Source organism: Zeus faber (assembly GCF_960531495.2).
Source record: "Zeus faber genome assembly, chromosome: 20".
NCBI lineage: Eukaryota > Metazoa > Chordata > Actinopteri > Zeiformes > Zeidae > Zeus > Zeus faber.
The window spans coordinates 11416522-11442662 of record NC_137207.1 but is presented as its reverse complement, the minus strand read 5'-3'; the positions used below and the strand labels follow the sequence as shown (position 1 = coordinate 11442662).

General features: G+C 42.9%; 1 protein-coding gene across 1 annotated transcript; it reads left to right on the top strand.

The window, feature by feature from the left end:
- Window positions 1-951: 951 nt before the first annotated feature.
- LOC307245387 (galanin receptor type 2) lies at window positions 952-2241 on the top strand (the record flags this gene model as incomplete). The annotated part of the gene is made up of 1 exon (XM_080020948.1): window positions 952-2241. The coding sequence occupies one exon, from the start codon at window positions 952-954 to the stop codon at window positions 2239-2241; it is 1290 nt and encodes a 429-aa protein (XP_079877074.1).
- Between the last annotated feature and the right edge of the window lie 23900 nt (window positions 2242-26141).

Genomic DNA, 26141 nt, shown 5'->3' with positions numbered 1-26141 from the left:
GACACCTATGAATGGGTCACAGGCCTTACCAGACTTTTTTAGGGCAAGGCCCAGACGAGGTTCAGTCAAAGGATACCCACACACATTATATATGTATATACTGTATATACTGTGTAGGTACAAACCCTCATAAAAAAAATAATTTCACCTCCATTAGTGAGAGAATGTCTACATATATTGTTGAAGAGGTACATACTGAAAATGTAAAACAAACAAACTAAACAAAACAAATGTTATTTTATTTATCTATTTATTTATTTAGTTTTGCTGTGGATCACTTGGAATTAATCACTGACCCTTTGGAGCTCAGTTTGGAAACCCCTAAAGTAGGTAACTTAATGTGCCAGGGTGGTGTGCTAGTGAAGACATTTTGGTGGTTTAAGGTTCAAGTTTTTTCAATATATATTTTAATAATTGTCATGAGCACAACAAAACAGCACGGAAGCAGATACTACTGGCTATCAAACTACATGGAGCCAGCCACAACACACAGTAAAATAAAAAAGAAAAAGACAAAATAGTAATAAGAAATATGCAAATTGTATTAAAAAAAAATAGGGTAAAAACAAGAATCAGCCAAGATTAAATGGAGAGGAAAGTGGTGGTGAAGCTTTTCATCAAGTCATTCTTTAATTGGAGTAACATATTTGACATTTAGTGGAGAAGAGAAGGGGCGATCCTCAACCCCCGCCCCAACCCCCCCGACTCGGATAGTCCATCTGACGCACCAGTCTCCTCCCGCAGCCTCGATCTGCGCAGTGCGCACCACGCACTGGAGACTTTGGGTAATCTCATTCTTTTAAAACCACCGACAAATATCGATCTGGTCTAAATCTTTCGAAATATTGGACGCTGTCTAAATGCGATCGGGATCTTCATCAGTGGCGGTGACCAGAGCTGTGCCCAGTCAGAGCGCGTCTTTTGCGCGCTAACGTCTCCAGGAATGGGGAGATGAATCTGACGGGGTTTTACGCACAATTCGGACATCTGTTTGCGTCAAACGCCTCAGCTTGGAAACCCCGTCGGGATGACTTCCACAACTGGAGCTTCTTGGACACCACCGGCCCCTTCTCCGTGGACGTGCTGTTCTCCGGCCACGAACCGCGCACCATCGTCCTGGTGCTGCTCTACACCGTGTCCTTCATCACGGGTCTCGGTGGGAACATCACGGCTCTGCTGGTCCTCACCCGAAAAAGGGGGAGGACCAGGCTGTCCGGAGGCGGTGCATCGGCGACGCGCAGGCTGCTAGTCAACCTGGCCGTGTGCGACATGATGGTGGTGTGCGTCTGCATGCCCGTCAACCTGGGCCACCAGGTCTACAACGCGTGGGTGTTCGGGGACTTCATGTGCCGCGCCGTGCCCTTCGTCCAGGCGGTGTCGGTGGCCGCCAGCGTGCTCAGCCTGGCCGTGATCGGCCTGAACCGCTACTACAGCGTGCACAGCCCGCTCCACGCACGCTCCTTCTTCACGGGCCGGCGGATCGCGGGCATGATCTGCGCCGTGTGGAGCGCGTCCTCTGCGCTCTGCCTGCCGCTGCTCTTCGCCAACGCCACCCGGGCGCTGCCGCTGCTGGACGGGGCGCGCACCGTCACCGTGTGCGTGGAGGGCTGGAGCCAAGCCCGACTGCGCCAGGGCTACAACTTTCTCCTCTTCTGCTCCCTCTACTGCTTCCCCGTGATCTTCAACCTGGTGATCTGCCTCCTGACCGGGTGGAAGCTGTGGGGGACCGACGAAAAACTGCGGGAGTCGACTACGTTCGGATCCGCGCAGGTGGTGTCCCGGGTGCGTGTGCGTAAACGGATCGCCAAGATGGTCCTGGCGCTGGTGTTGCTCTTCACCCTGTCCTGGCTGCCTCTGTACGTCGTGGACATCTGGATCGACTTCAACATGCCGGACTCCCTGGACCGAGAGGACGAGGAGGAGGCGAACCACGCGCAACACGAGTGGATTCTACAGGGGAGACCCTTCGCGCAGTGGTTGGGTTTGACCAACTCCGCGCTCAACCCGCTGTGCTACTGCTTCGTGGGGAACCTGTACCGGTCCGCGAAGAGGTTCCGGAAGAGCTACCGGAAGAAACTGTCCTCGGTGTTCAGCCTGTCCCCGCAGCAGTCCTCGGTGTCCAAAAGGGGGCACTCGGAGACGCGCGGCGATTCACACGCGGTTCCGGTCACCGGAGGCAACAGGTCGACCATGAGCAAGAGCGTGTCCGTGGTGACCGTGTGTGAGACGGTGTTTTCCTGAACAAAGGGATGTACTTTAAGCAAAAAATACATGCCACAACAAGCACACCGAGGTCTCAAGACAGCGCATTTGGATACACACTGAAAAAAATATTGTATAAACTTAAAAAAAAATAAATATATATATATATATATATATATATATGTAAAAAAAAACGATATTTCTAAGGTGTTATCAACTTGAAATTCGGAAACAGAGGTTTATTGTACAGTGGTTGATTTTTTTTGGGGGGGGGGGGGGTTATTGTACATTCAATTTTTGTTGTTGATCTTTAGGTTTCTTTCATATTGCCTCTTTTTCTATTTGTATTCTTATTACTTTATCGTTATTGCCTGTTGTCTGGATATGAGCTTCTCCATCTGTCGAAATTTAAGATTTAGGAATTTAAGAAAACCTTAAAATATGTATGTATAGGATTAACTGATTAAAGAAGGGTTTTTTTTTTTTCGAAGTTGATCCACTGACTGCAGTCCAGTGTAGGCAGCAAAACACGTCAGATATCTGTGGAAGAAAAAGCCTTTACTATTTCTCCTGAATGTAAGTGATCGCTTTGTATTTTTTTTTTTCCAAGCAAAAAAAAATGCACAGATATGTGTGATCCTGTGGCCCTATGAGTTGAACATTGTATTAGGAATTTGTTACCAGTTTCATATCAGAATATTTGACGTTTAACTGTTTTCAGCGGCACTTAAAAGACTGCGTGCATTAAATATCAGCTGCTACAAATTAATAACCGAGTCATGCTTTCACTCATGAAAAGATCAATGGAAAATCATCTCTCTGTAGTTTGATTCAGTTACGGGATTTCTTTTTCCCCTCAAGGTGACTCAGTTTTTGTTTTTTTTGTCATGTTTCATCTTGTGTGTGTGTGGGGGGGGGGGATCCTGACAAAGATAAACAGTTTAATTTTTTATATATTTTTTGCTGTGAGTGATGGGTGTCACTGGAGGGAATCCAGCAATTACCCATGAATAACATCCTGACATGTAATCCTATCTGACAGCCATTCTCCTGCGACTAACAGCCCACGGCTGTGATGCCCTTGTCTGAGAAAAAACAAAACAAAAAACAAAAAAAACTCGTAGCTCCCTCACCCACTGCCCTAGAGGTGAGATGTGATGAATATCCCTGAGGAAGCGCACAAGGGAGAAAGATGATGACTGATAGATATAGAAAGACCGACCGATGGAGAGTTGAAAGAAAAAGCTGACACCGGGGATTAAGGATATTCCTGAGGAATCCTTTATGGCTGATCAGCTGTTCCACAGTCTCCTTTTTTTTATGCCTGTTCAACTATTTTGCCCTGGCACAGGAACCAACAAAAGCACTGGCAATTAAATCAATTTGTGACCACATCTGCGGGATGCTGGACCCTTGCTACGCACACTTTCATCCCACCCACCCCCACACCCTCTTCTCGTTCTCTCTTCCTGTTTCGCACATGCGCACTTGCTTACCTCCCTCTCGGCAGGACTCCGCAAGGGGGAGATTTGATGACACCCGCTCTGCTTTCCTCGAACAAGGCTCACATCATGCAGCTGCCATATCCAGGGGCGTCACCAAATTTTCTATTGCCCCGGAACAAAGCAAGAATAATGTCGAGGCCGCTTTGGCCCACCTGTCTCGTAAGACAACATTTCACTTGAAATTCCTCCCACCTCTCGAGTTCAGACTGTGTGTCTCTACTGAGGCGTGAGGCCATGAGGCTGGATGTTGTGGATGGGGATGATAAGCATATTCATCACACACCTCACCCGAAGCCTTTTAGATTTCATTGAGCGTAGCAGAAATAGTCTTCCTGGGGGAGTGCTGCGTACACCTTGTGGCTACTTTTTTTTATTGAAAATAGATAAACAAATAACATGTCGTGGCTTTCTTAATGACTGGCTAATCTGCCACTGTGTATATGTGTGTGTGTGTTTATGGATTTGTTACGGTGAATGAAAAATGAATACTGTTAAGGGTCATTGCTGCAGTGCCTCTGTGTAGATTTTAGCTGTGTATCAGATTTGGCTATACAAGGGCCCAAGGGGGCCCCAAATGAATGACGCCTCAGACACCCTCACGCCTTGGGCTCAGCAGCTCAGACACCACACCTGCTGGCTTAACAACAATTGATCCTATGCTGGTCAGAGAAGCACTCATATCCTACACATCGCTATTTTTCAACTCAGGCCTCATAAAACGTTGGTTCCCGATGGGGAGAATTTAACCAGGCTTAACACAACCGGGGGACTCGAAAAAATGATTTTTAATAATTGTGAATTATACTCAATAATACATACATGAAATTATGAAATCAGCTGTGCTATACTGGCAAAAAAAACAACTGAACCACCAGTATCTCCAAAACCAAAACATTTCAAACCAATACAAAAAAGATGCCATATTAATGGCAATTGTCAGGTCACACAGGAAGGCCACAGAGCTCAGGGCAGGCTCTGGTCAGTCTATTCCAGGACAAGCTCCTGACAACTTCAAGTTCGAGACAAGTTCCCATCATGTATAACCAGCAAAACCTCACTGAACGCTTTCCAACTCAGAAACTAACCACTTTGCTGCAGCTTCTTATTGTGCTTCAGTGCAGTCTAATGGGAGGTCTAGAAGCCCCAAACTTCAGATACTACTATCCATCAAAACATCTTCAATTTATAATATAATGTTACAACCCCAGCTACACACACTTATATCATTCCCAACCCTAACCCAAAGGTATAATATCGGTGGTCACAATTTCCTGCAATTCCTTCAAATGCAGCAGTCTCTAAAAGTGGAAATCAAATTAACAAATGAACATCCTGCAACCACCTCTGATGATCGAACATCTTACTCACACAAGTAATTCAACTTTTATTAAAAACAGATGACACTTTGTTTTTACCAACCATGGAATAAGAGAGAGACCTTGCTGTTTCCACCGATATCAACACCTTTTCTATGACCCGCAATTCCAAAATGCAGCTCAGCCGATATAAGATTTTACAAAGAACAAATATCACCCAACACAAAATACTCAAAATGGGATTCCTGGATTAAGACATTTGCTCTCATTGTTCCCTCAATTCAAGAGATGACGACTTTCATGCCATCTGGCTCTGCCCACCTATCCAAAAATTCTGGACCAACATCACCAAGAAGCTATCAACCTTTTTGGGTCACAGCATTCCAGTTTCCCCGTCGATAGTACGTCTCCTGGGTGACCTCTCCTCAGTTGACCCACCACCCAAACACCACTGTGGAACACTCCAGCCACAGGCGCAGGTTGAGGAGGGAGACACTGAAGCTGATGGCATGCTCGCCCCAGTTCGGTCCGATCCGGTGCAGGTGCACCGCCGTGGGAAGGCGCCAGTGCTGGCTTCCGCAGACGAGCAGATGCCCGAGAGCTTGTTAAGTTCTCGAAGTGTACGTGACATAAAGGAAGCACCCTGGTAGGTCAGGATTTCCTTTGAATTTCTGACTCGGGAGATGCCCTGAAACAGTGTCTGTGCCACTCTTTTGGCTGTAATACTGTGCAACGACACCGCCTCGGGTGATGTAGTTCACTAAGACATGCACAAACTGGTACTCCGAGCACTGCGGTCCAATGGCCCGTTGAGGTCCATACCGAGTCTCCCAAACGGGGCGTCGGCTACAAAGAGGAGCCTCAATGGCGCGGTCGGTATCGCCAGAGGGTTGACTAACTGGCACTCGGGACACGCGGCGCACCTCTTACGCACATCTGGCGTAAGAGGTGCGCCTGGCCAATAGAACCGGGCCATCAACCGCTGAAGTGTTTTCTCCTGCTTTCAGCACTAACAACTGGGTTATCTCCTCTCCTGACTGAGTGTCACGGCTCACTCGGAACAACCTGTCCCTAATCACTGAAAAATACGGGTGTCTGAGTGCAGCCTCCGGGTGCACAAATTCGCCATCTAATTCCGACATCATACACCATCAATACATACAATGTGAAAATATGTATCCATAAATATCTGTTTACCTTTGTTGTACTGGAGTCTGAGCCCATAAATCTATATATTTTTTACAAATACATGGTTTGGGGCCATCCTGAGCTGTGCAGATCCATGCAGGTCCTCAGGCATTTTGTCAGGGAGCAGGGAGTGTCTGCCTTACCTCTACTTAACGCACTGCACCAACTTCTTGAGTTTTACATAGACCTGGCTCCCCGAGAAAAAAATAAGAATAAATAAATCCAAAACAAATGTTTTTTTTGCAACATTGTGTTTGAAAAAGGTACAAAATATACATGCATTCATTATCATTATCATTATTATTGTTATTATTATCCTCATTATTATTTTGAGGAAGTTGTGAGAATGTAGACCTACCTCATTCTGCCCTGGGACACAGTGGTATTATGCAGGCTGATGACGAGATTGCTGCGGTAATGAAATCGAACATTAATCTCCCAGATCCACAGTAAACAGTCTTATTAGCAAGTGCTCATTCCACAGAAAAACAAGTTTTAAGATTTAAAAAACAAAAGGTCCTCCCCATTTTTTGACCCCCCCCCCCCCCCCACCAGATAATATTCATACAATCCCCAACATATAAGCAAATCCTCCTGAAATTGTAGCCTTTGACATGTTGCCTTGAAGGTGTTTGACTGATTTTTTACTTAAAAAAAATAAATTACTTTTTCATACACAGTACACAAAACACACACAACAATACACACAATCTCATGTTTAATAACATTAATAATAACAACATAAAATTAATGTTTGATCCCTTGTGCAGAAAATTAGGTGGCTACACACTGTAGCACAGTCTGGCCAAACACTTGTCAAGTTCACACACTCGTCCATACGTTTAAGGAGAGTAGCTCAGCCAGTGCCATCAAAATCTCCATAAATCGGCTCCAAATGGCTGAGTTGGCTACGAAGCTGCACCGACCGTTTGCCAGTGGAAGTATTACTCCATACTCATGTCTGGCTGAATACCCACACACTGATCATCCCAAACTGTCGCCACTGGCACCGCACAGACATGCCCATTGACAACCCTTCATCCCCAAATCCCACCACCAGCCCCGTACGGGCCTCCTCATCTCGACCACACACTGGCACTCACTCACTCTATGATGGCAACTCTGAAATGACACAAAACAATATAAATAAATGTCAGCGTGTATTAAATATATAAAATGTCAGGAGTTTGATATGACTGGCTCTATTTTATTTCAAATGAAATGAACCCTGTTATTCGTATTAGTTGTGAGGCATGGTTAATAAAATAATTATGAAAGGACAATTCTTTTGAGTGTCTCGCCCACTGTATGAAATTAGATGAAAAAGAGCAGCCTGCTTTTCAGGGGAAAAGTCAAGATCTCAAAATCTAGATTCTAGAATTATGCCTTAAATGTCAAGTGTTTTTTGATGGCAGCTTCCACGTCATCCCCTAATAACAAAGCTGTCAACCTGACCGGAGAATTGTGAAACATCACTGTGGTCATCTCAACACTGAAAACTTAACGGATTTGGTTTAGTGCATCACATCGCATCTCCGCTGGAAAGAAATAGACTGAATATTTCCGAACAAATTTCAAGCAAGCCAGGTAATATGATCATTTAAATTGCTTTTTCTGTTACCCAACTCCTGATTTTGAAGAGAAATGCTTTTGTCTTCTGTTTTTCCTCGGAATATATGTGATATGTTAAAATTGGCTTTTGTATAGTACTGAATAGGCATTGTGGGCAACATAGAAACAGACTGGAGGAGGGTGAACTTAAATAATAATAATAATAATAATAATTTAAAAAATATATATATATTTTAATATATATTCAATCAAAAAAAAATAAACCCTTGTTTACACATTAAAACTGTATATATGTGGAATCAATAATGAGAAAATCACTGCAGGTAAAGTTTCCCCCCAAATACTGTATAAATTATGATCAAATGTCCAAAAAGTTGGCAGCAGTAAATGTGAATAAATACATACCTCGCATGCACAGGATTGCTTGAAAACAACAGATGATCAACGATAACTGTGGGGGGAGAATAGAATATTGCAGATGCCAAATTTATTCCCAATGCAAACAACAAAGAAATACAATATCAATCATCATGACTGAGAATATTCCAATGTAACTATACAGGAGTGTGAATATGTGCTACATAATCACTTACTTGAAAAAACAAACTGTTCTCATCATCACCCTTCATTGCATCTTCTCTTTATCGTTTGGTCAACTATTCCACCTCAACAGCAAAGTCCTCGGCACCTTGTTGGGTACGTGGCATGAGGAAGATTTGGAAATGCCGGACTAAGACAGAGGTTTCGTTGTATGACTTCGCCCAAAGAAGAAAATATCCAAATCATTAGGCCACCAAGGCCCTTAGCAATTACTGGTTAGTCGGACTGGTTGCCTGTCTGGGGATTACCATCCCATCCCTGCCTGATTAGAGTGTCAGATAATTTGTTCAAATTGACTAAATGGAGGCCTAAATTACTTGGACTGCTTTTCCACCCATAGATTTAGACACTCCAGCGGCTAATTAGAGAGATGTGGTTTAAAATCCAAACCGCTCCATCAAACTAAGGCATGTGGCTCTTTTCCTCGCTTGTTACTGTGGTTGAGTGGATCAATGTTGGGATCGTGACAGGGGACTCATTATCCGTCTCCGTCATGTTGTGGGGGTGGTTTTTCGGCCATTGTTTATTTCAGGACAGAAAACTTTGCCCGCCCATTCCCAAACAAGTGCTCACAGGTCCTGACACAACCGCACAAATCCCAAATCCTCAACTGTATGAGGGTATACTGTATGTTTAGAGGCTTTTAAGTTAGTGAAAATACCATATGTCTGGCACAATTTCCAGAATATGCAAATCGTAATTCCACACGCCTCTATTTTCATTGAAGTGTTACACATACTGTATAAGCCTTGTGCAGGTTGTGTTTGGCAAAACAGTAATTTCTTCATCTTAGGGTACTTTGGCAGTTATATAGTATTGAAATCGTCATTGAAATGAGTCAACATAGCAAAATAAATCATTTTGTAGTAATATCTGGTTGAATAAAATACTATGTAGTCTAACGCAGTTTTTCTTCCACTACTGTCACGACACATTCTCTCACAATCTATCAGATTGAATTTGCAAGGGTGCACCTCCACTTTGTTGAGATTTTGTTTTTACGCTCGTTCAACAGAACCCCTTCTGAAACCACAAATTTGCTTATTCTGTGCCAGTTTATCTGGGGAGCGGCGGTCGACAGCAATTTTGCCACAGATGTCGGATGGGTTTGAGGTAAGCACTCCGACTGGGCAACTCAAGGACATTGATTTTTCAACTTCCTTGGCCCTCTCCCATAAAGGTCCTTTTTGAGCAACGCCTTGGAGCTTGTTGAGCCATGAGCATCATGTTCAATCACAGCCAGACTACTAAAAGTCGGTCAGTCAGTCTTTCTTCCAGAAGTCCGTCCCGTGACCACGTTTTTAGAGGCGGCCTGACTGAGGTAGCGTGGCTGTAGTTTCCTACTTTTTCCTCTCCTCTATGAAGGACCACCCAGAGTTCTGAAATAGGTTCACCGCCTCTGAGATGGTGTTGTATGAAACGCAGCAAACTGTCTTTTTAACGCATTAAACATTCCAGTCAGTCAGCATTTATTACAAGGCGCTAATCTTTACCTGTTCAACAATGCTTATGACAGCCTGAGATAGGACAACAATGGTTAAAGTAAATACCAATTTCCCTTTTAAAGACTACAAAATCTTTCTCTCCCTAAGTCCATCATTCAGGGACTCTCTCCCTGAATGAGAGAATGACTCACATTGTATTCTCTGCAGAGACCTACCCAAAATGATCAGAACCAGCACCAGACATCCACTCTGGGAAGAAAAGAAAAGATTAGGCGCATGGACCCCCAGCTCCATGGGGAATCAAGGGGCAAAGGGGCAGGACGTGCCTGGTGTGAAGAATCTTGTTTTTTTTTTCCATTGAATTCATTACCATTTTGGTTGGGGTCCATTCCACGGCCGACCTTGATAAGATCAATCCGCGTCGAAATCACACGAATCACACTGGAGTGCATGAACGTGTATCTGGTAAGAAAAGCAGGTATTCAGCAAAATAGGGTGAATAACACTTGGTTGAGCCCGCGAGGGGGGGTCGCACGTGCACGCTTTTATTTAGAAATTTTCGATTCTCGGACTCTGATTCTTTCTGGGGCGCCGCGGGCCTTCTTCGCTGCACCGGGTGCATTTTGTGCCCAAGTGGAGATAAAAGGACCGGGGAGCCGAGTGAGATAAGACATGGCCACAGCTGGGGAAAAGAGCGACAGCTGCAGCGGGAGAAAGACAAATGAACAAAAACACTTTCATGGAGGGACCACTTTTTGGCTCCACTTTAACGCCCTATTGGGAGACGGGAGCTGGCAGCTTATGGAATTGCTCTCCCAGTCCCAGTGTTTGCACTCACACGGATGAGGTATCTTAGTGTATCAGTCAACACCACTACCCTCCAACTAATTAAGACTTCTTGGGCCAAAACCCCGGTCCCCGATGGTGTATCCTGCCTTGGATCATGGCCTCCACGTCCCTCACCAAGAGAATCCTGGAGAGACGGACGACACGGCAAAAAAGGTTTGCAGACACAGGCGGCGCAATCCAGAAGTGGTATTTAATGAAGCCTGACTCTCATAATTGCGTAATGCATGAATGTGTTTTCGGCGGAAATGATGCCGGCCAGGGAAACACGGCCTTGGGCCTCGGCTGGTTACGAGCAGGGCCGTGACGCTCGTGAAATTTAAGCTGACGCTTAATGATGCATACAAATACCAGTGCATAACAGTTCAATTGGATTTTTTTTTTGCATATTATCGCACTATCGGCATATAAGCCTAAAATACTGGCGTCAGGCAACGGAACATCACAATTTAACGACACTTTCCTCAACCCAACTGATGGAAAGTCACCTGATTCACATTCTATCTCTAATGGAACAGTCCTAAAATTGGCTAAATTCCCCTTAAATGTGGATGGGTGGATGGGTTGTGGAACCTCATGATACCACAAAATAATTGCGGTCAGGCGATTATGTAATAATTATAACAGCTCTAGTCGGGGCAAGCCCCACTTATCCTTCTGTGTTGGCAATGAGTGCTACTGACTCAACTGACACTTGAACGTAGTTCCTCCTCAATTAAACTCAGTTGGAAAGCAGTAGTAATAGTCGTAGTAGTCGAGAGCTTCCTGTTGTCATGAATGTTTGTCAAAATGGCAACTTTCCACAAAGAGGGATATGGATTTAGAAGAACTGTTGCACTGACAGTCTGTGCCTACGCCTATTTAAATAGAGAACAACCCTTGCATTCATCACTTTTAATATCAACACAATTTTCCCCTCTTGCCTGCCTCTTTGCTCGCCTCGCTGTCGGACACGTTGATCCGACAAAAACAGAATGGCAAGCATCTTGTGAGGAGCTATGACATGACTCCCTGACTCAAACCACGCAAAACATTATTAGGATGCACCTATTATTGAAATAACTAATTGATATAACTCATGAACCTAATTTTGACACTAAAAGAAATTCACTTTTTTTCCTGCACTTATATAGCGTTTCATTTATTATTTACATTATTAAAATGATTGGATACACTTTTCAAATGTTTGTTTGAAAAGTTAAGATAACATAAAGATAAAGGTAATTTATTAATCCCCAAAGGGAAATTCCAGTGTTGCAGCAGCAATGACATACATGACAAAACACACATAATTTACAAAAACACACTTGTTTTTATACATATAAAAGTAAATAAACCAAATAAATGAAAAAATAGAAATAATAATAATAATAATAATAATATAAATAAATTTAATAAAGTAGAATTAAACTTAGTGAAAGATAAAGCTTAAAAATGGAAGTTAAATGTGAAGTAAAAATGTTCCTAGTGCATTGCTATTCAGAGGAGGAGTTTCCTCTCCTGGCACAGAGGGGAGTCATTGTAGGTGGCGATGGAGGTGGGCAAGAGTGACCTCCTGTAACGGTTCTTATTGCCGTGGAGCTGAAGGAGCCTCTGGCTGAAGACACACTGTTGTCTGACCAGTAGGTTGGGGAGGGAGCGTGCAGTGTTGTCCGTTATGCTGAGCCGCTTATGCAACATCCTTCTCTTCGCGACCAGCTCTAGGGGCTCCAGAGCAGTCCCCAGCACAGAGCCAGTCTTCCTTCTCAGTTTGTTCGGTTTCTTGGAGTCGCCGGCTCCAATGCTGCCGCCCCAACAGAATACTGCAAAGAAGATTGCACGAGCCACAACAGACTGGTAGAAGATATGCAACATCTCACCACACACATTGAAGGACCCGAGCAAAGCGGCCCACCGGTTCCCTCTGCTCAGTCTCCTGGCCACCAGTGATACTCCCCACAACTGCAGAGTCATCCAAATATTTCTGCAGATGACAGGACTCCGAGTTGTTTTGGAAGTCTAAGTTATACAGGGTGAAGAGGAAAGATGAGAGTACAGTCCCCCGCGGTGCTCCTCTGTTGCTAACCACCCGCTCAGACATCAGCTCATTATGTATCAGGGTGCGGCTTGGCATGGCTTAAATAAAGGAAATCTGGTCGAATCATATTGCTTTTACCAAGTCCTGATTTATTATTGGGTTATTTTCCTTTTTTACATGTATCCACTCATTGCTTTTTTAATACAGCCAGACTATTGTATATCTCTGAGCATGTTATATGTTGTAATTCTCCTGATAGGAAACTTGATTGAGGAGTGTAGGAGCCCAGAGTGTTATTATGGGTGTTACAGTGTGCATTGGAGTCAGAATTTTCGGCAACTAATGCAAGCAAAACATGACTTAAGCGAATTTCAAATAAACAAATTCATATTTTACTGAGCGCTTGTGAGACACTGCCTGGGAATTTGAGTGTAATAATGAACTCGGGGAGGGGATAAGTACGCCTCTGCCGGAATTATGCACATCACCCTGCGCTCCTCCACTCTGAGCTGAGACACAGCGAGGGATTGTGATTGTGTTGTGATTATCCAGGCAACACTTCAACTATTTGGGTTTAATTAGCTCCGACTCAAAATTTCCTGAATTATTGTTGGTCAGATTGCAACTTGCAGATGACGCAAAAAAGCCTTGCTTCTCAACCTGGGTGACCCTAAGTGGGGACACTTGTTATGCACACAGGGTTGTGGTACATTCCCAACACTGATAATATCAATGCCGAAAACATATAAAAACATATCAATAAAAAAACAATATATTATATTGGTATTTGTATTGGTATGTCTTTTATATAAATGTTAAATAGGTTTCAAATAAATCATAATTTCTATATAATTCATTTGGAGCTCCCTCCCATGCTCAATAATATAATAAAAGCAGACGATGTGAAATGCAGTGTGAACATCCCGGTTGCCGGTTCAACTCCAAGACTAGTAACTAAAAAGCTACGGCTGCAGTTAGGATATGCAAGGCACATGTGCGGCTACAGTGAGTGTGTAACCTTCGAGAACTGGTGGAAATATACGTTAAAAAAATATATGGAACCGCATGGAGGGCACAGCTGCAAAACCTCCCCTGAAGCAAGCATGCTTGACCAGCCACACGCCCCGTGATTAATGTGATAAATTGGATATGATTAATGTAAAATAATGAGCAGGCGGAATTATATTTAGCATTGAACTAAATAGGTGCAGAAAAAAAGAACACACTGTCGTGAAATTCAAGGCGTCCTATTTCTGTCCTCCAGTGGTATTAAGTGGTCCTATATCCACATTAAAGTGGTTTTATATTTTATGTTGTTTTTTTCTCACTAGTGGGTTTCCCACACATTATTAACCGGCTGTATTATTGAATTATTTATTTAATCATTCTCAATTAATTATTTATCTATTTATTACACACATTTGTCTTATCTGGAAAGCACTTTGTGACCTCTGTTTTGATGTATGCTATATAACTAAAGTGCATTATTATTATTATTGATTATTGATTATTTGAGCCAGCGTATCCGCCCACAAAATGTACTTTTGACAGTCAACAAAGTTCAAGCAGCAGAAGATAACATTAATGGATGAAATCAACATCGCTATTCAATTAAAGCCACATAGCTGATACATTAACACTTGATGACTAAAAACTGACCTGTGGGTTTGGTCGAATATTGTGAAAAACCCCTGTGGCTCGCCTGTTTACCACCACGCCGGTTGAGGAAGCCCACAGCGGACGCTCCGTGTCAGCCTGTGTGTGTGTGTGTGTGTGTGTGTGTGTGTGTGTGTGTGTGTGTGTGTGTGTGTGTGTGTGTGTGTGTGTGTGTGTGTGTGTGTGTGTGTGTGTGTGTGTGTGTGTGTGTGTGTGTGTGTGTGTACTTTGGGGAGGCCCAAGCCGAAGCCCTGCTGCTCTCAGTGGGCTCCTTTGATATCGAGCACTGAGGTAAATCTATAAATATATAAAAGGGGGATCGACGAAGGCGTTCCCCGGGGAGCGGTGGCCTTTCAGCAGTATGGCGTTTAGGCTGCGCTTGAAAAGAGAATCAAAATAAAATAAGAGGAACACCATCAGGAGCCTCAAGCTCCTGGATCTCTCTCCCACGTGGGTGTGACAGCTTGCGTACGGCAGCTTGTCTTTGTTGATTTGTTGACGCCGACCACTCCCACGGGTTCAGCTAAAGCCAAAAGTGTCTTAGGTTCGTGGAAATGGTTTGGCGGGGCCTCTTCTCCTCCAAAGTATAACGCTTCCATCGGTCGGTCCATCTTGAGCGACATCCGATCTACAGTTCAGGGCTGGGATATTGATTGGGTTACAGCAGCCGTTATATTACTTCACACATAATAATGGGTTGGGGAAGAACAGGGGCCTTGTTAAATCCAAGAGAAGTAACTCCTCGTGTCCTTGTTCACCTGCTCGATGTGATTTGCTTCCTTCGGGGCGTATGGGGCGATACTTAGTTCCGCTCACGTCGTCGGATCAACTCAAAAATTCCTACTTTGCCGACAGCTTCCTCCCTTTCATCAATTAATAAATCTAAATAGATGTTTGCTTACAGACTACCGATGCGGAATGGAAAACAGTTTCCTTGTAACTCTTTATAGAAGAACCGGGACTGTGGGTGCATGTGGGTGTGATTTGTTTTCTGAGGTTTGTACCAACAGCCCCGTGCAGATACGTTAATAGGGGCAGGTGCTCCAAAAAAAAGAAAGTGCGTGACCAAGTTTCATAAAAAGAACACAAACAAGAGGAAAAAGTATTTGAGACAGTTCACAACCTGCGGCCTAAGGTGGGCTGGGGACGTTACTGAGCGACAAGTGCGGGAGGGAAACGAAAACAAAATAAACTAAAAAACACATCCATCAAATTGCAAGAAAAAAGTAATCAAAGTCTAGCCAAGGCCAGTCAGGAAGCCAAAGTATGAATACATTGAAAATTCTTCCTTTGAAAAGATAGATGCACATTCATAGAAGGTTAAAAAAAACAAAACCTAAAAAGTAGAACGTACAAATTAACAGGAATGGAAGATAATCACAGGCAATTTCCAGGTTCCAAGTTTCCAGCATTAACATTGATACAAATTCAGCCTTTATTTAGAGTTCAATTATCACCATAAGCACTTTCACAAATGTCTTTTTGTCAAGCATAGATAATAGATAATTAGCACACCCAAAAACGCCCTTATCTGTACCTGCCTCACCTGAATATGAAGTACTCAACCGCTTGAAATTATATCAGCGGCCGGATGTAAGAGTTGGACTGCATCTTTAATTGTGTGTGTGTGTGTGTGTGTGTGTGTGTGTGTGTGTGTGTGTTTATGGATTTGTTATGGTGAATGAAAAATGAAGAGTGCTGAGTGCTCTTGAGGGTCATTGCTGCTGTGCCTCTGTGTAGATTATCACTGTATATCCGATGTAGCTAAACAAGGCCCCAAGGGGGGGCCAAATTGTGTGTGTGTGTGTGTGTGTGTGTGTGTGTGTGTGTGTGTGTGTGTGTGTGTGTGTGTGTGTGTGTGCGTGCGTGCATGCGTGGGTGTGTGTGTGTGTGTGTGTATGTGTGTGTGTGTGTGTGTGTGTGTCTGATTTGTGCATCTTTCCTGCATTAGACCAAGAAAAACAATCTAACCTGATCTGGAGGTGCCTTCATGTGCATATCACTTACTGCGACAGTCAACTGAAATAATTCATATTATTATTGTCTGGTTTATTTGGGAAATGTCAGTGCTTTATGACAAGGTGCCATGCTGTGCTGCCAGGGCTTCTGGCCTTTTGTTTTTGCGGTCAAATCAAAATATTAAAAAGGGAATAAAAATGTAATTGCAGATATATCATAGTGACATCATAAATCGTAATCAAATATTAAACAGATGCATATGCATATGAGTCTATATGCATAATGAAAAATCAGCTTGTTTCAGTCATATAGACCTTCATCTGGCATCAAGGCCGAACTTAATGACAATGAACAACACAAAATATATACAGTGGCACCTTGAGTTACGAGCGCACTAACATACATGAGTTTTCCGAGTTACGAGCCGTCGTTCCGTTGATTTTTTGTATTGACTTGCCAGCAAAAATGTGAGTTACGAGAAGGGAGCTTCAGGTACGCCGCTGCCGCCGCTGGTTGGCGTGGCGAGCCAATGCGGCCAGCATCCCGCGTCCTTCACCTCACGTGGTGGCCTGACCGTGGAAGCATCTCTTTTGTGTTTTGTGCTCGCGTTTTGTGCCGAAAAAAGTAAGTGCTGAGAAGAAGAAGCGGATGATGTCCATTGACTTAAAGCGCAAAATAATAGAAAAACATGAGCGAGGTGTGCGTGTGATGGAATTGGCGAGGCGGTACGAGCGTAGTACTTCTACGATATGTACCATACTGAAGCAGAAGGAGACGATAAAGTGTATCACGCCAGCCAAGGCCGTTGAAATAATGTCTACACTGCGGACCGCTGTCCATGAAAAGATGGAGAATCTGCTGTTGGTGTGGTTGACGGAGAAGCAGCTCGCAGGAGATAGCGTGATAGAGGGTATCATCTGCAAGAAGGCAAAAATGATCTACACATTCTTTTTTATTATGTTTATTATGTTTTTATACAATATTTGTTATTTATAAATACATTTTTCTTATTTAAAAACATGTAACCAAAAAAAATGGCGGTGGTTTTTAAGCGGCTGGAACGGATTAATGTCATTTCAATTAATTTCAATGGGGAAAATGTATTTGCTAACGATCAAAGAAAACATTCACTTTTATTATACTGAACAAATTCTTGCTTCACAATTTGCCTCTTGAGAGACAAAGACACGGTTTGATGACGCTGAGGTCTGGGTCATTGAAATAAACTTGTGTTAAACTTGAATGAAAATCAATTCAATTTTATAGTTTTAATTGAGAGTGCTGGAGCGGTGTTTGTGAGGCGACTTAAACACACCCTGTGCGCTCGTCATATCTTGGATCTACGCATCGCTTGGATCAAAGGAAAAGCTCCTGTTGAATCACCAACACAACGTGATCAATGTGCATTATTTTATTCTACAAACCTTATCTGGGATCCTCAAAGCCACTTGCGGTGCGGGGGTGGTGTGATTTAAGCAGCCACACCTGTCCTGGGTTAGTGCACCTGTTGCTCCGCAGAGCAATTTTGGACCGTGGGTTAAGTCACCCGTCCCCACACACACATGAGCGAGAGCCTTTGTCATGACAACGTTCCATCTGTTACACCTTGCCCCTCTCTTCATTTAAATGGTTTGTCTTCAACGTCATCGCCTGTGTCCCTGTGTCGGGGAGCCCGGGGAAAAGCCACTCGGACTCGGGCGCTGCGTCACAGGTGAACTGTCACACCGCTCCTCTCCTCTTTTTTTTTTTTTTCCTCCCACGCATTTCTCTCCTCATTGCTTGCCTCTCACCATTGCTCTGCTGACTTCACACCTCGTCACTCTTTTGAAATCTGTTGTTAAGTGTTGCAAAAGGCCGATGGTTGCATAAAAATCCCCGTTGAATGTCCCCAGTTGAGGGTTTTTCATTGTACTACAGTTCAACAAATAACACATAATAAAACATTTTTAAAAAAGAGTGCTGTAAATACAATATCTGAAGATAATAATCCTTCTCAAAAAAATGTGTATTAGAATCCAAACCTCGGCTAAATTCCAAACAACAGTTAGCTCATTCTAGCACAGTTTATTGAATGACAAAATATAAATTATTTTATAGGAAGAGAATCTTATGTATAGAGAATGCATGACCGGCTTTTTTTTTTTTTTTCTTCAGAAATGTGAACAAACTGGATGGAGCTGGCAGCTGGCAGCTGGCAGCTGGACGGCATTTACTGACCGATTAGGACCCACCAACGACACACCAATACTGCCACGCAAATAAGCCTTAAAGGCGAACACCACCCATTTTCGTGCTGGAAATGGCCCAGACAATACACCCCGAGTGATGTGGTCCATGTTAAGTTCTTCTTCTAATGGTCCAATTCCTACACCTCTATGTTTTTGAGAACACAACAATGGGGCGATTTGAGAAGCTGTGGCGCACGGCCCATGAATTCTTTGGCCAGGCCCCCTAGAGATGAATTTAAATCTCAGTTCTATCCAAAACAGCACGACTTGGAGATTAAACGTACACATGCTTTTTTCCGTGCAAACAAGCGCTATGTCCTTGACAAGAAAAAATGGAATCATATAAACTACTAAGATTTACTATCGGAGCGACTCTAGGGGGTGTGGCCAAAGAAATTGAGCAAGATGGTGCTGGTGTTGTGTTTTCTTGTTTTGTCCTTTAACATGGATTTTTTTTTACCCGTCTGTCAAACTACGTGGAGTCATGATGAATATAATGAGTGGTTTGTTTATGAACATGGTTGCTCTTGGGACTGTTTTGAACTTTCAAACAAAGCAACCGGCCTCACAGACTCCAATATGGTCGTGACTTTCTCATCTGAGGCGGAAATTCCGTTGCTGGGACTTAATCCGCCGGCATTCCGCCAAAGATTTGTAAACGTAGAGTTGCTCAAGATAGCAAACAGCGGTACGAGTGAGGAAGCTTGGCCGGAAAGGTGCGACAGACGGCAACAGAGGCTACGCAGACCCGATGGCGGACAGCTGTACGAGTGAGGAAGTATGGCCGCAGAGGAAGAGTGCGACAGAGGCTACGCAGACTCGATGGAGGACGGCGGTGCGAGTGAGGAGGTGTGGCCGGAGAGGAGGAGTGCGACAGAGGCTACGCAGACCTGACGGCGGACAGCGGTACGAGTGAGGAAGTGTGGCCGGAGGGGAGGGGTGCGACAGAGGCTACGCAGACTTGGGCTGCGCGGCTTGCCACTTCCCTCTATTATCCTCGGAAACGCGCAGTCACCGAGCAATAAAGTCGACGGGTTGCAACCGACTGTTAAGTGTAGGCCGGAGCACAAGAGCGCGTGTTATCGCATTTACTGAAACCTGGTAAACGGATCAGGACTTGAGCCAGGGTCGAAATTGATGGCTTTGGTCGGCCCATCCGGCTTGACCGTGATACAAGCGAGTGCTTGTATGTTAATTCATGCTGGTGTAAGACTTAAGGGAATCTAACCTTCACATCAAACTTTAATCTATTTCATTGTGCCTCTTCTACTTGCCACGAGAAAGTCCACAAGTGTTAATAACTGTGGTTAATAGCACCTTTAACAAAGCATTTCCCTTGATGCCCCGTATTTTATACTCGGCGAGAATACACTTGTAGTCTTAAGAAGCCCCTTGGCCATTTCTACCAGTATGTAAGCTGTCCTATTGTCCGCTGTCCCCAGAGCCTATCATCGTCAGACCGATAGCCAACTGGTTCCGAGATTGGTTCACCCCTGGCATTAGAATGAGTCTCCACATGCATCTCAGGTAACTGCTTGTGATTGGGTTAAATGCAGAGGACCCGTTTCACCAGCCACCATCCAAAGCATGCTGTGTGTGTTTGCATGAATGCATGTGTTGTCGTGGCGTGCTGTGTGACGATTAAAGATTCTTCTTCTACATAATTTCTGTTTGCAAAAACCAAATGCGAAGACAGTGGCGCATGGGCAAAATCCCAACAATACAGGCAGAAACTTTAGTGCCATGTGTACTGTACAGGTTTCAGGCTGAACAGATTTATTTATTTTCCTGATTTTCATGCTTGTAGGAAAATTAAAAACGTGAACTTAATTCAGAGAATTGGAGAGGAGTTTTCTCTCACTGCACAGGGCAATCTAGAGGAGTCTAGACAGTGGTATTTATTTCTGTTTGTTTCCTTCATGTATGAAACAACATTTTTTAAACACAGCTGAGTAAAGGCACTGTTTCAATCATGGGTAAAGGAGAGGTAACGATCTCTGGTCCTCTCCAGGTTTTGGTTCCCGCGTCTCCGGCCAAAACAAATAAAAACAGTGTGTTTTTATTTTACATGGGTTTACACCTGGCATTAGAGCTGTCCACTTGTGATCGGATCACCAAAGATGCATGTTTATACCAGGTTTTCCACATAGGTGGAAGATCAAAAGTTGGTGAAAAAGGAAATAAAGCTGGCAAAAATGCAGTTTAAAGACAAGGTAGAGGTGAACTTAAGAATAGCAATTCTCACTCCGCCTGGAGGGGAATCAAATCTATGGTGAGAATTCAGGACAAGAAAACAGTGGTGCTATATAAGTCTAACCCCGTTGATAAGTCTAACTCCGTCCTAGCAGAGGAGTTAAACCAGTTTTACTTGAGATTTGATTCCCATGATTGAACCAGCCGAATTTAGAGTTGCTTCGGTGGGCGGTCAGATTTAGATTGATGAAATGGACGTCTGGAGAGATCGTTAACAGAAAAATGTGAGTTGAAGTCACGGGCCTAACTACTTAAAAACTGTGCTTTGCTCTTGTGTGGCACTTTCACACCTAATTTCCAGCTCTCTTTATCACAGAATAAAGTTCCCATGTCAGGAAAAGAATCCATGGTTGTTCCATTGGCCAAGATTCCATCACCGAAGATGTTGAATGATTATCACCCCGTGGCACTTACCTCATTATTTATAAAAGGTTTTGAATCAAATCGTGAAGAGGAGCTTACTCATCATGACACAGAGCCTAATTGACCCAATTCACGTATCAAGCAAGAAGGTGGATGAAGATGTCACAGCAACTATGCTGGATTTTGCTGTTGGGCACCTGGAAGGTAAGAAGACGCATGTACGCTCATGCTTTGTTGATTTCTTGTCAGCTTTCAACTGCACGCAACCCCATTTTTAGCTTGCAGGGTTTCTGAAATATCTGGCATTGACTTTGGCAATATGTTGGCTGGTCGACCTACTGACAATGGGGTCACAGAGAACCTGTGTTAATGGCACTTTGTCCTAGGCCCTGATGTGTTCTACAGGATCACCCCAGGGGTACATTTTTCGCCATTGTTATTCGTGCTCCACACCAAAGACTGCCACAGTATGTTTGAGTCAAGGTTCATAATCAGGTTTGCTGATGATTCGGTTATTCCCAGCCTCCTGCAGGCCCATGAGATGGGCCATGGTCCAGCCTAGGACAATTTTATTAAATGGTGTGATGAATCTTACTTGCAACTCAATGTCTTGTAGACAAAGAGATGCTTATTGACTTTCGCCGAAACCCTCCTACCAAGGCACCAACATTTATCAATGGCATAGCTGTGGAGACAGGAAGCCAATATAGGTACTTGGGCACCATCCTGGATGACAAAACACTGACCCCATCTGCAAAAAGGCCAATCAGAGACTTTTTTTTTTTCTTGAGAGAGTTGAAGGGTTTTTAACGTTGACAGATTGCTCTTGAAAATATTTTATTCATCTTTTATTGAGTCAATTTTAACTTCTGCAATGATTTGTCGGTTTGGCAACCTCATCACGGTTAACACAAATAGGCTGGGAAAGATTGTTAAACTTGGCCAAAAGACCATTGGCACTGACTTGGATGATCTTGGCCATGTTTATAAAGTGAGAGCCACTCAGAGGGCAAAGGCCATTCTGGCGGACCCTCAACATCCTCTTCATGCAAACCATGAAGAGGGTGTTGAGGACACCTGTCATCAGGGAGGAGGATCACTTTCCTGAGGTGAGCCAAATCAAACAGATATCTGAGATAATCCATTCCCTCGGTTGTTTAGTTTTTAAACAAGCTATAGGCCTAGATACAATTGCACTCACACTTTAACAAAGGACTGATGGACTCTTAGTGCTTTTATAGCTCATTGCAAATTTATTATGATGATATCTTCTGTATGTTCAATGTATTCACGTCTTTATTTATTTATTCTATGATGTGTATTGGTTGTGTTGACTACTGTTTGCAAACCAAATTGCTCTTCTGGGACAATAAAGACTATCCAGTCCAATCCAAAGAGGACATTGGTGTTACATCAAAGCTCTCAAATCGCCTGTTTGCCGTGTTCTCAGTAACAAGCGAAGTGTAGGAATTGATTCTTTGGACCCCATTCGGGAGTATAGTTTTCATCATTTAATTGTAATTTTACATTTACAAAACGGAATGAGGGAATCATATCATTTGATTATGTGTTCTTGGCAAAGAAAGCAAAGGATTAATCAAGACTTGGCACAGAGTGCTGTGTAAGCCCCCACTTCCTCGCTCACAGTCCAGTTCACACATCGTCTCAAACCTCTACTCGCAAGTTGATTCAATATAATATTCCTACAGACAGCTAAGAAACTAATTTAAAACATTTGAAACAATGCTCTCAGAGTTAAGCTTAATTGCAACACTGCCTCCTTTCTCAACAAACAAACACACAACAGACCCAATTTGCAGTGCTATGCTGTGAAACAAAGTTTACGGACTAACAGCTTCCAACCAGAGAACCACGCTATGTTGGGATGCGTGCAACAGTCACTTGGTTCCATTAACACAAACACTTCAAAACCAGATCAAGTGTAACCATACGTATGTTTAACATACATGTCATTTATAGTTAAACATTCATTTTTAGTCCAAGAATCTGACGAAAATAACCATTTGGAGGAGGTCTGGACACAACAAATGTTCTTTCTTCCTTCTTCAAGCTGGATAAAGGAAGCCCACTATTATAATAATAATTATAATAACTGAAAAGAGAAATAGGAGGGAGAAAAAAAACTTTGTCACTCTTGCCCAGGACAGAATTGTGTCCCCAAATAATCGCTAGAATGTATTTCTCCCAATAATATGTGAAAATATGTCTGTATTTGGCATGAAAAAATATCAAACACACGTTGGCAATTCAATATTTGTCAAGGTGATCGTACACCAAGAACACCGTAGCAAATATAAATATAAATAAAAAATCTTCTTTCACAAAGAATCGGGGGACCTTCAGGGCACGTGCATCCTGGCCAAGATTTCATAAGCTTCCATTCCTGCCAACTCCTCCGAGTCCCCCAGTTCCATTCCCTTGGAACTAGAGTTATATTTTCTTTAATTCTGTAATGGAAAAATAACATTTTAATCTTACAATAAGGAAAACTATCATTCAATTAAAGAGTGGGGAGCATTAAAAGTCTGTTGTTCTCTTATGTTAATTGTTTCACTGAAAGAAATCCCTAGATAATCAATGTTTTAAGTAAGCTATTTGAAGACAAGTCTCCTCAAAACTAGATATAAAATAGGATCCATTTTTTATTTTTGAGATTGTATGCATTATCAAGATTAAATTAGTATTTCCAGTATTTAGCCGTACCAGTAAAGAAAGATCTTAGCAACAAAGGATAAAATTACATTCCAGATGATTCTGTGATACCGACTTTGTGGCAGTAGTTTCAAGACAGGTTCTTGCATGTTTCAGCTGGGGTTGCTGCAGTTACCAGTGTTACATGGTGTTTGGGCATACACCGATATCATTACTTTCCCACCGCCCCCTCCGTCGTTATGCCTTTTTTGTTGATAGAAAAGAAACCTATTTAGTTCATTTTCTATATCAGCGCCCATGTTCATCAGATAAAAATATTCTGATTTGTAAAATACTAGTGTGCGATCAATACTTTAGTAGACACTTTACCCCCGCACTTTCTGAACGCGAGGGGGAGGTACGAAACGAGCGTCACGATACATTATCTTGCCATGGTGATGTACAAAGAATAAATATATTTAACTAAATAAGTTTGTGTCTGTTATTATATATAACAATTTATACAAGTAATAACCTGGAGCTTAAACTCCGGTGCAATCACCGGACCATCCACGCCATGCAAGACCACCACACCCAAATCCTCCTTCTGCTTCCTCGCTACAACATCAAACAGCATCCATGCAATTAATAAATAGAAAAGACAACTTTTAAATCAATCCACATTTTTTTTAATTTAAGCTGCCAAGTGCGATATTCCTGAGAAAACGGCTTCTACCGGGTCCGGCACCCAGAGTTTTGCACAGCAGACGTGCGCAGTAGACTCTACAGATATGGAGCGTCATCGACTCGAAAATGTCGAAAAATTACTCACTGTGGCATACCTAGTTTCAGCATGACTAGGGTGGAAAAAAAGCAAGGTTTCATGAATTAAGGTCCGTAAAGAAATGGTTTTGTGAGATCAGTGTGGAGGATATTGACTGGCCTGCACAGAGCCGTGATCTCAGCCCCACTGAGCAATTTTGTGATGAACTGAAACATTGACTGCAAGCCTGGTCCAGCTGCCTGACCTCAGCCTCTTGTGGCTGTATGGGAGTAAATGTCTTCAGCATTGTTCAGCATCTAGTGGTAATCCTCCAGAAGAGTGGAGATGGTTATAGAGACAACAGGGAGACAGACCCTTGGCCATGTAGTGCATTATCCACACATAGTCTGTCACCTTTCATGTTGCACTTAACTATTCACCTTTTCGATTATTCTCCAACGATCCACCGGTTAATCCTCCCTAAGGCACCACTCATACGGCATAACAAAACAGAACTTTTCAAGCAAATTGAGTTTTTCAGAAAAAAGAAGTGAACAAAAAGACATGGTGCCACGATGGCAATTCAGAAGCATGTCTGGTTTTGGTCCAAATATCACATGGTTTTGTCATGAATACCCTTTGTCTTTACCTTGCCCTGCTTTGGGGACATAATCAACGTAGGTCCTTTTCCCACCAACTAATTTCTCCATTTTAAGTATATTGCTTACGTTATTAGTAGTTTGCTTTTGCCGGCAACTTCATTTGGCTAATCATCTGGCTTATTGAACTTACCATGGTGATTGGAAACTCAACGGATGGGATGATTTAACTGAATGGCTACGAATAACAAATGTTCCTCTAAAATCTCCACCAGATTCGCTGGGTTAGAAACTTTCGCTGCCACATTTTACCTCTCATTCCGCAAGAGTTCATATTTATGAATAGTTGTGTGTGTATATGATTTGCTTTGTCGTTAAATAAAATAAAATGTGTCTGTTTCCAAAATGGAAAAATTAAGGTCCACTGTATCACAGGTGATGGTGATTTAGCGATGCAACTGAAAAAAGTATTTCTCTAAATTTAGATACAGCAACAGCCTCTAGTGTGTTGACTACATTATTGAGATAGACTTTGTATTGTACCAAGTCATTTAAAATGTATACTTTGAGACTTACACAACTACACAGTGATAGCATTTAGAAGATAGGGTATAGCTTTTTAAATGGGGGAAATTCATTGAATAGGAGTCAGGATAGAGTTATTTCACTGCTCACTCTGTCTTTAGCAGCGAATCAAATTTTCTAATTAAAATGTTTTCTTTTAAAATGTTCTGCTTCTTAAGTTTTGATCTCAATGCAAATCGTGACCTTGCCGTACGTCATTTTTCCTATTGAATGGGGCTTTTGTGTTGGGGAGCTAAGACTGTGAAATACTGAAAATCTGCTCAGACGTGATAACATTGTTTGCCCTTTTCCTCCTCACCCGTTAAAGCAGAACATGCACAAGTCGCAGACAAACAGTATAAAGAGGAAAAAAACAAAACAAATGCACAAAGTCACGTTGTATCCCAGCTTTC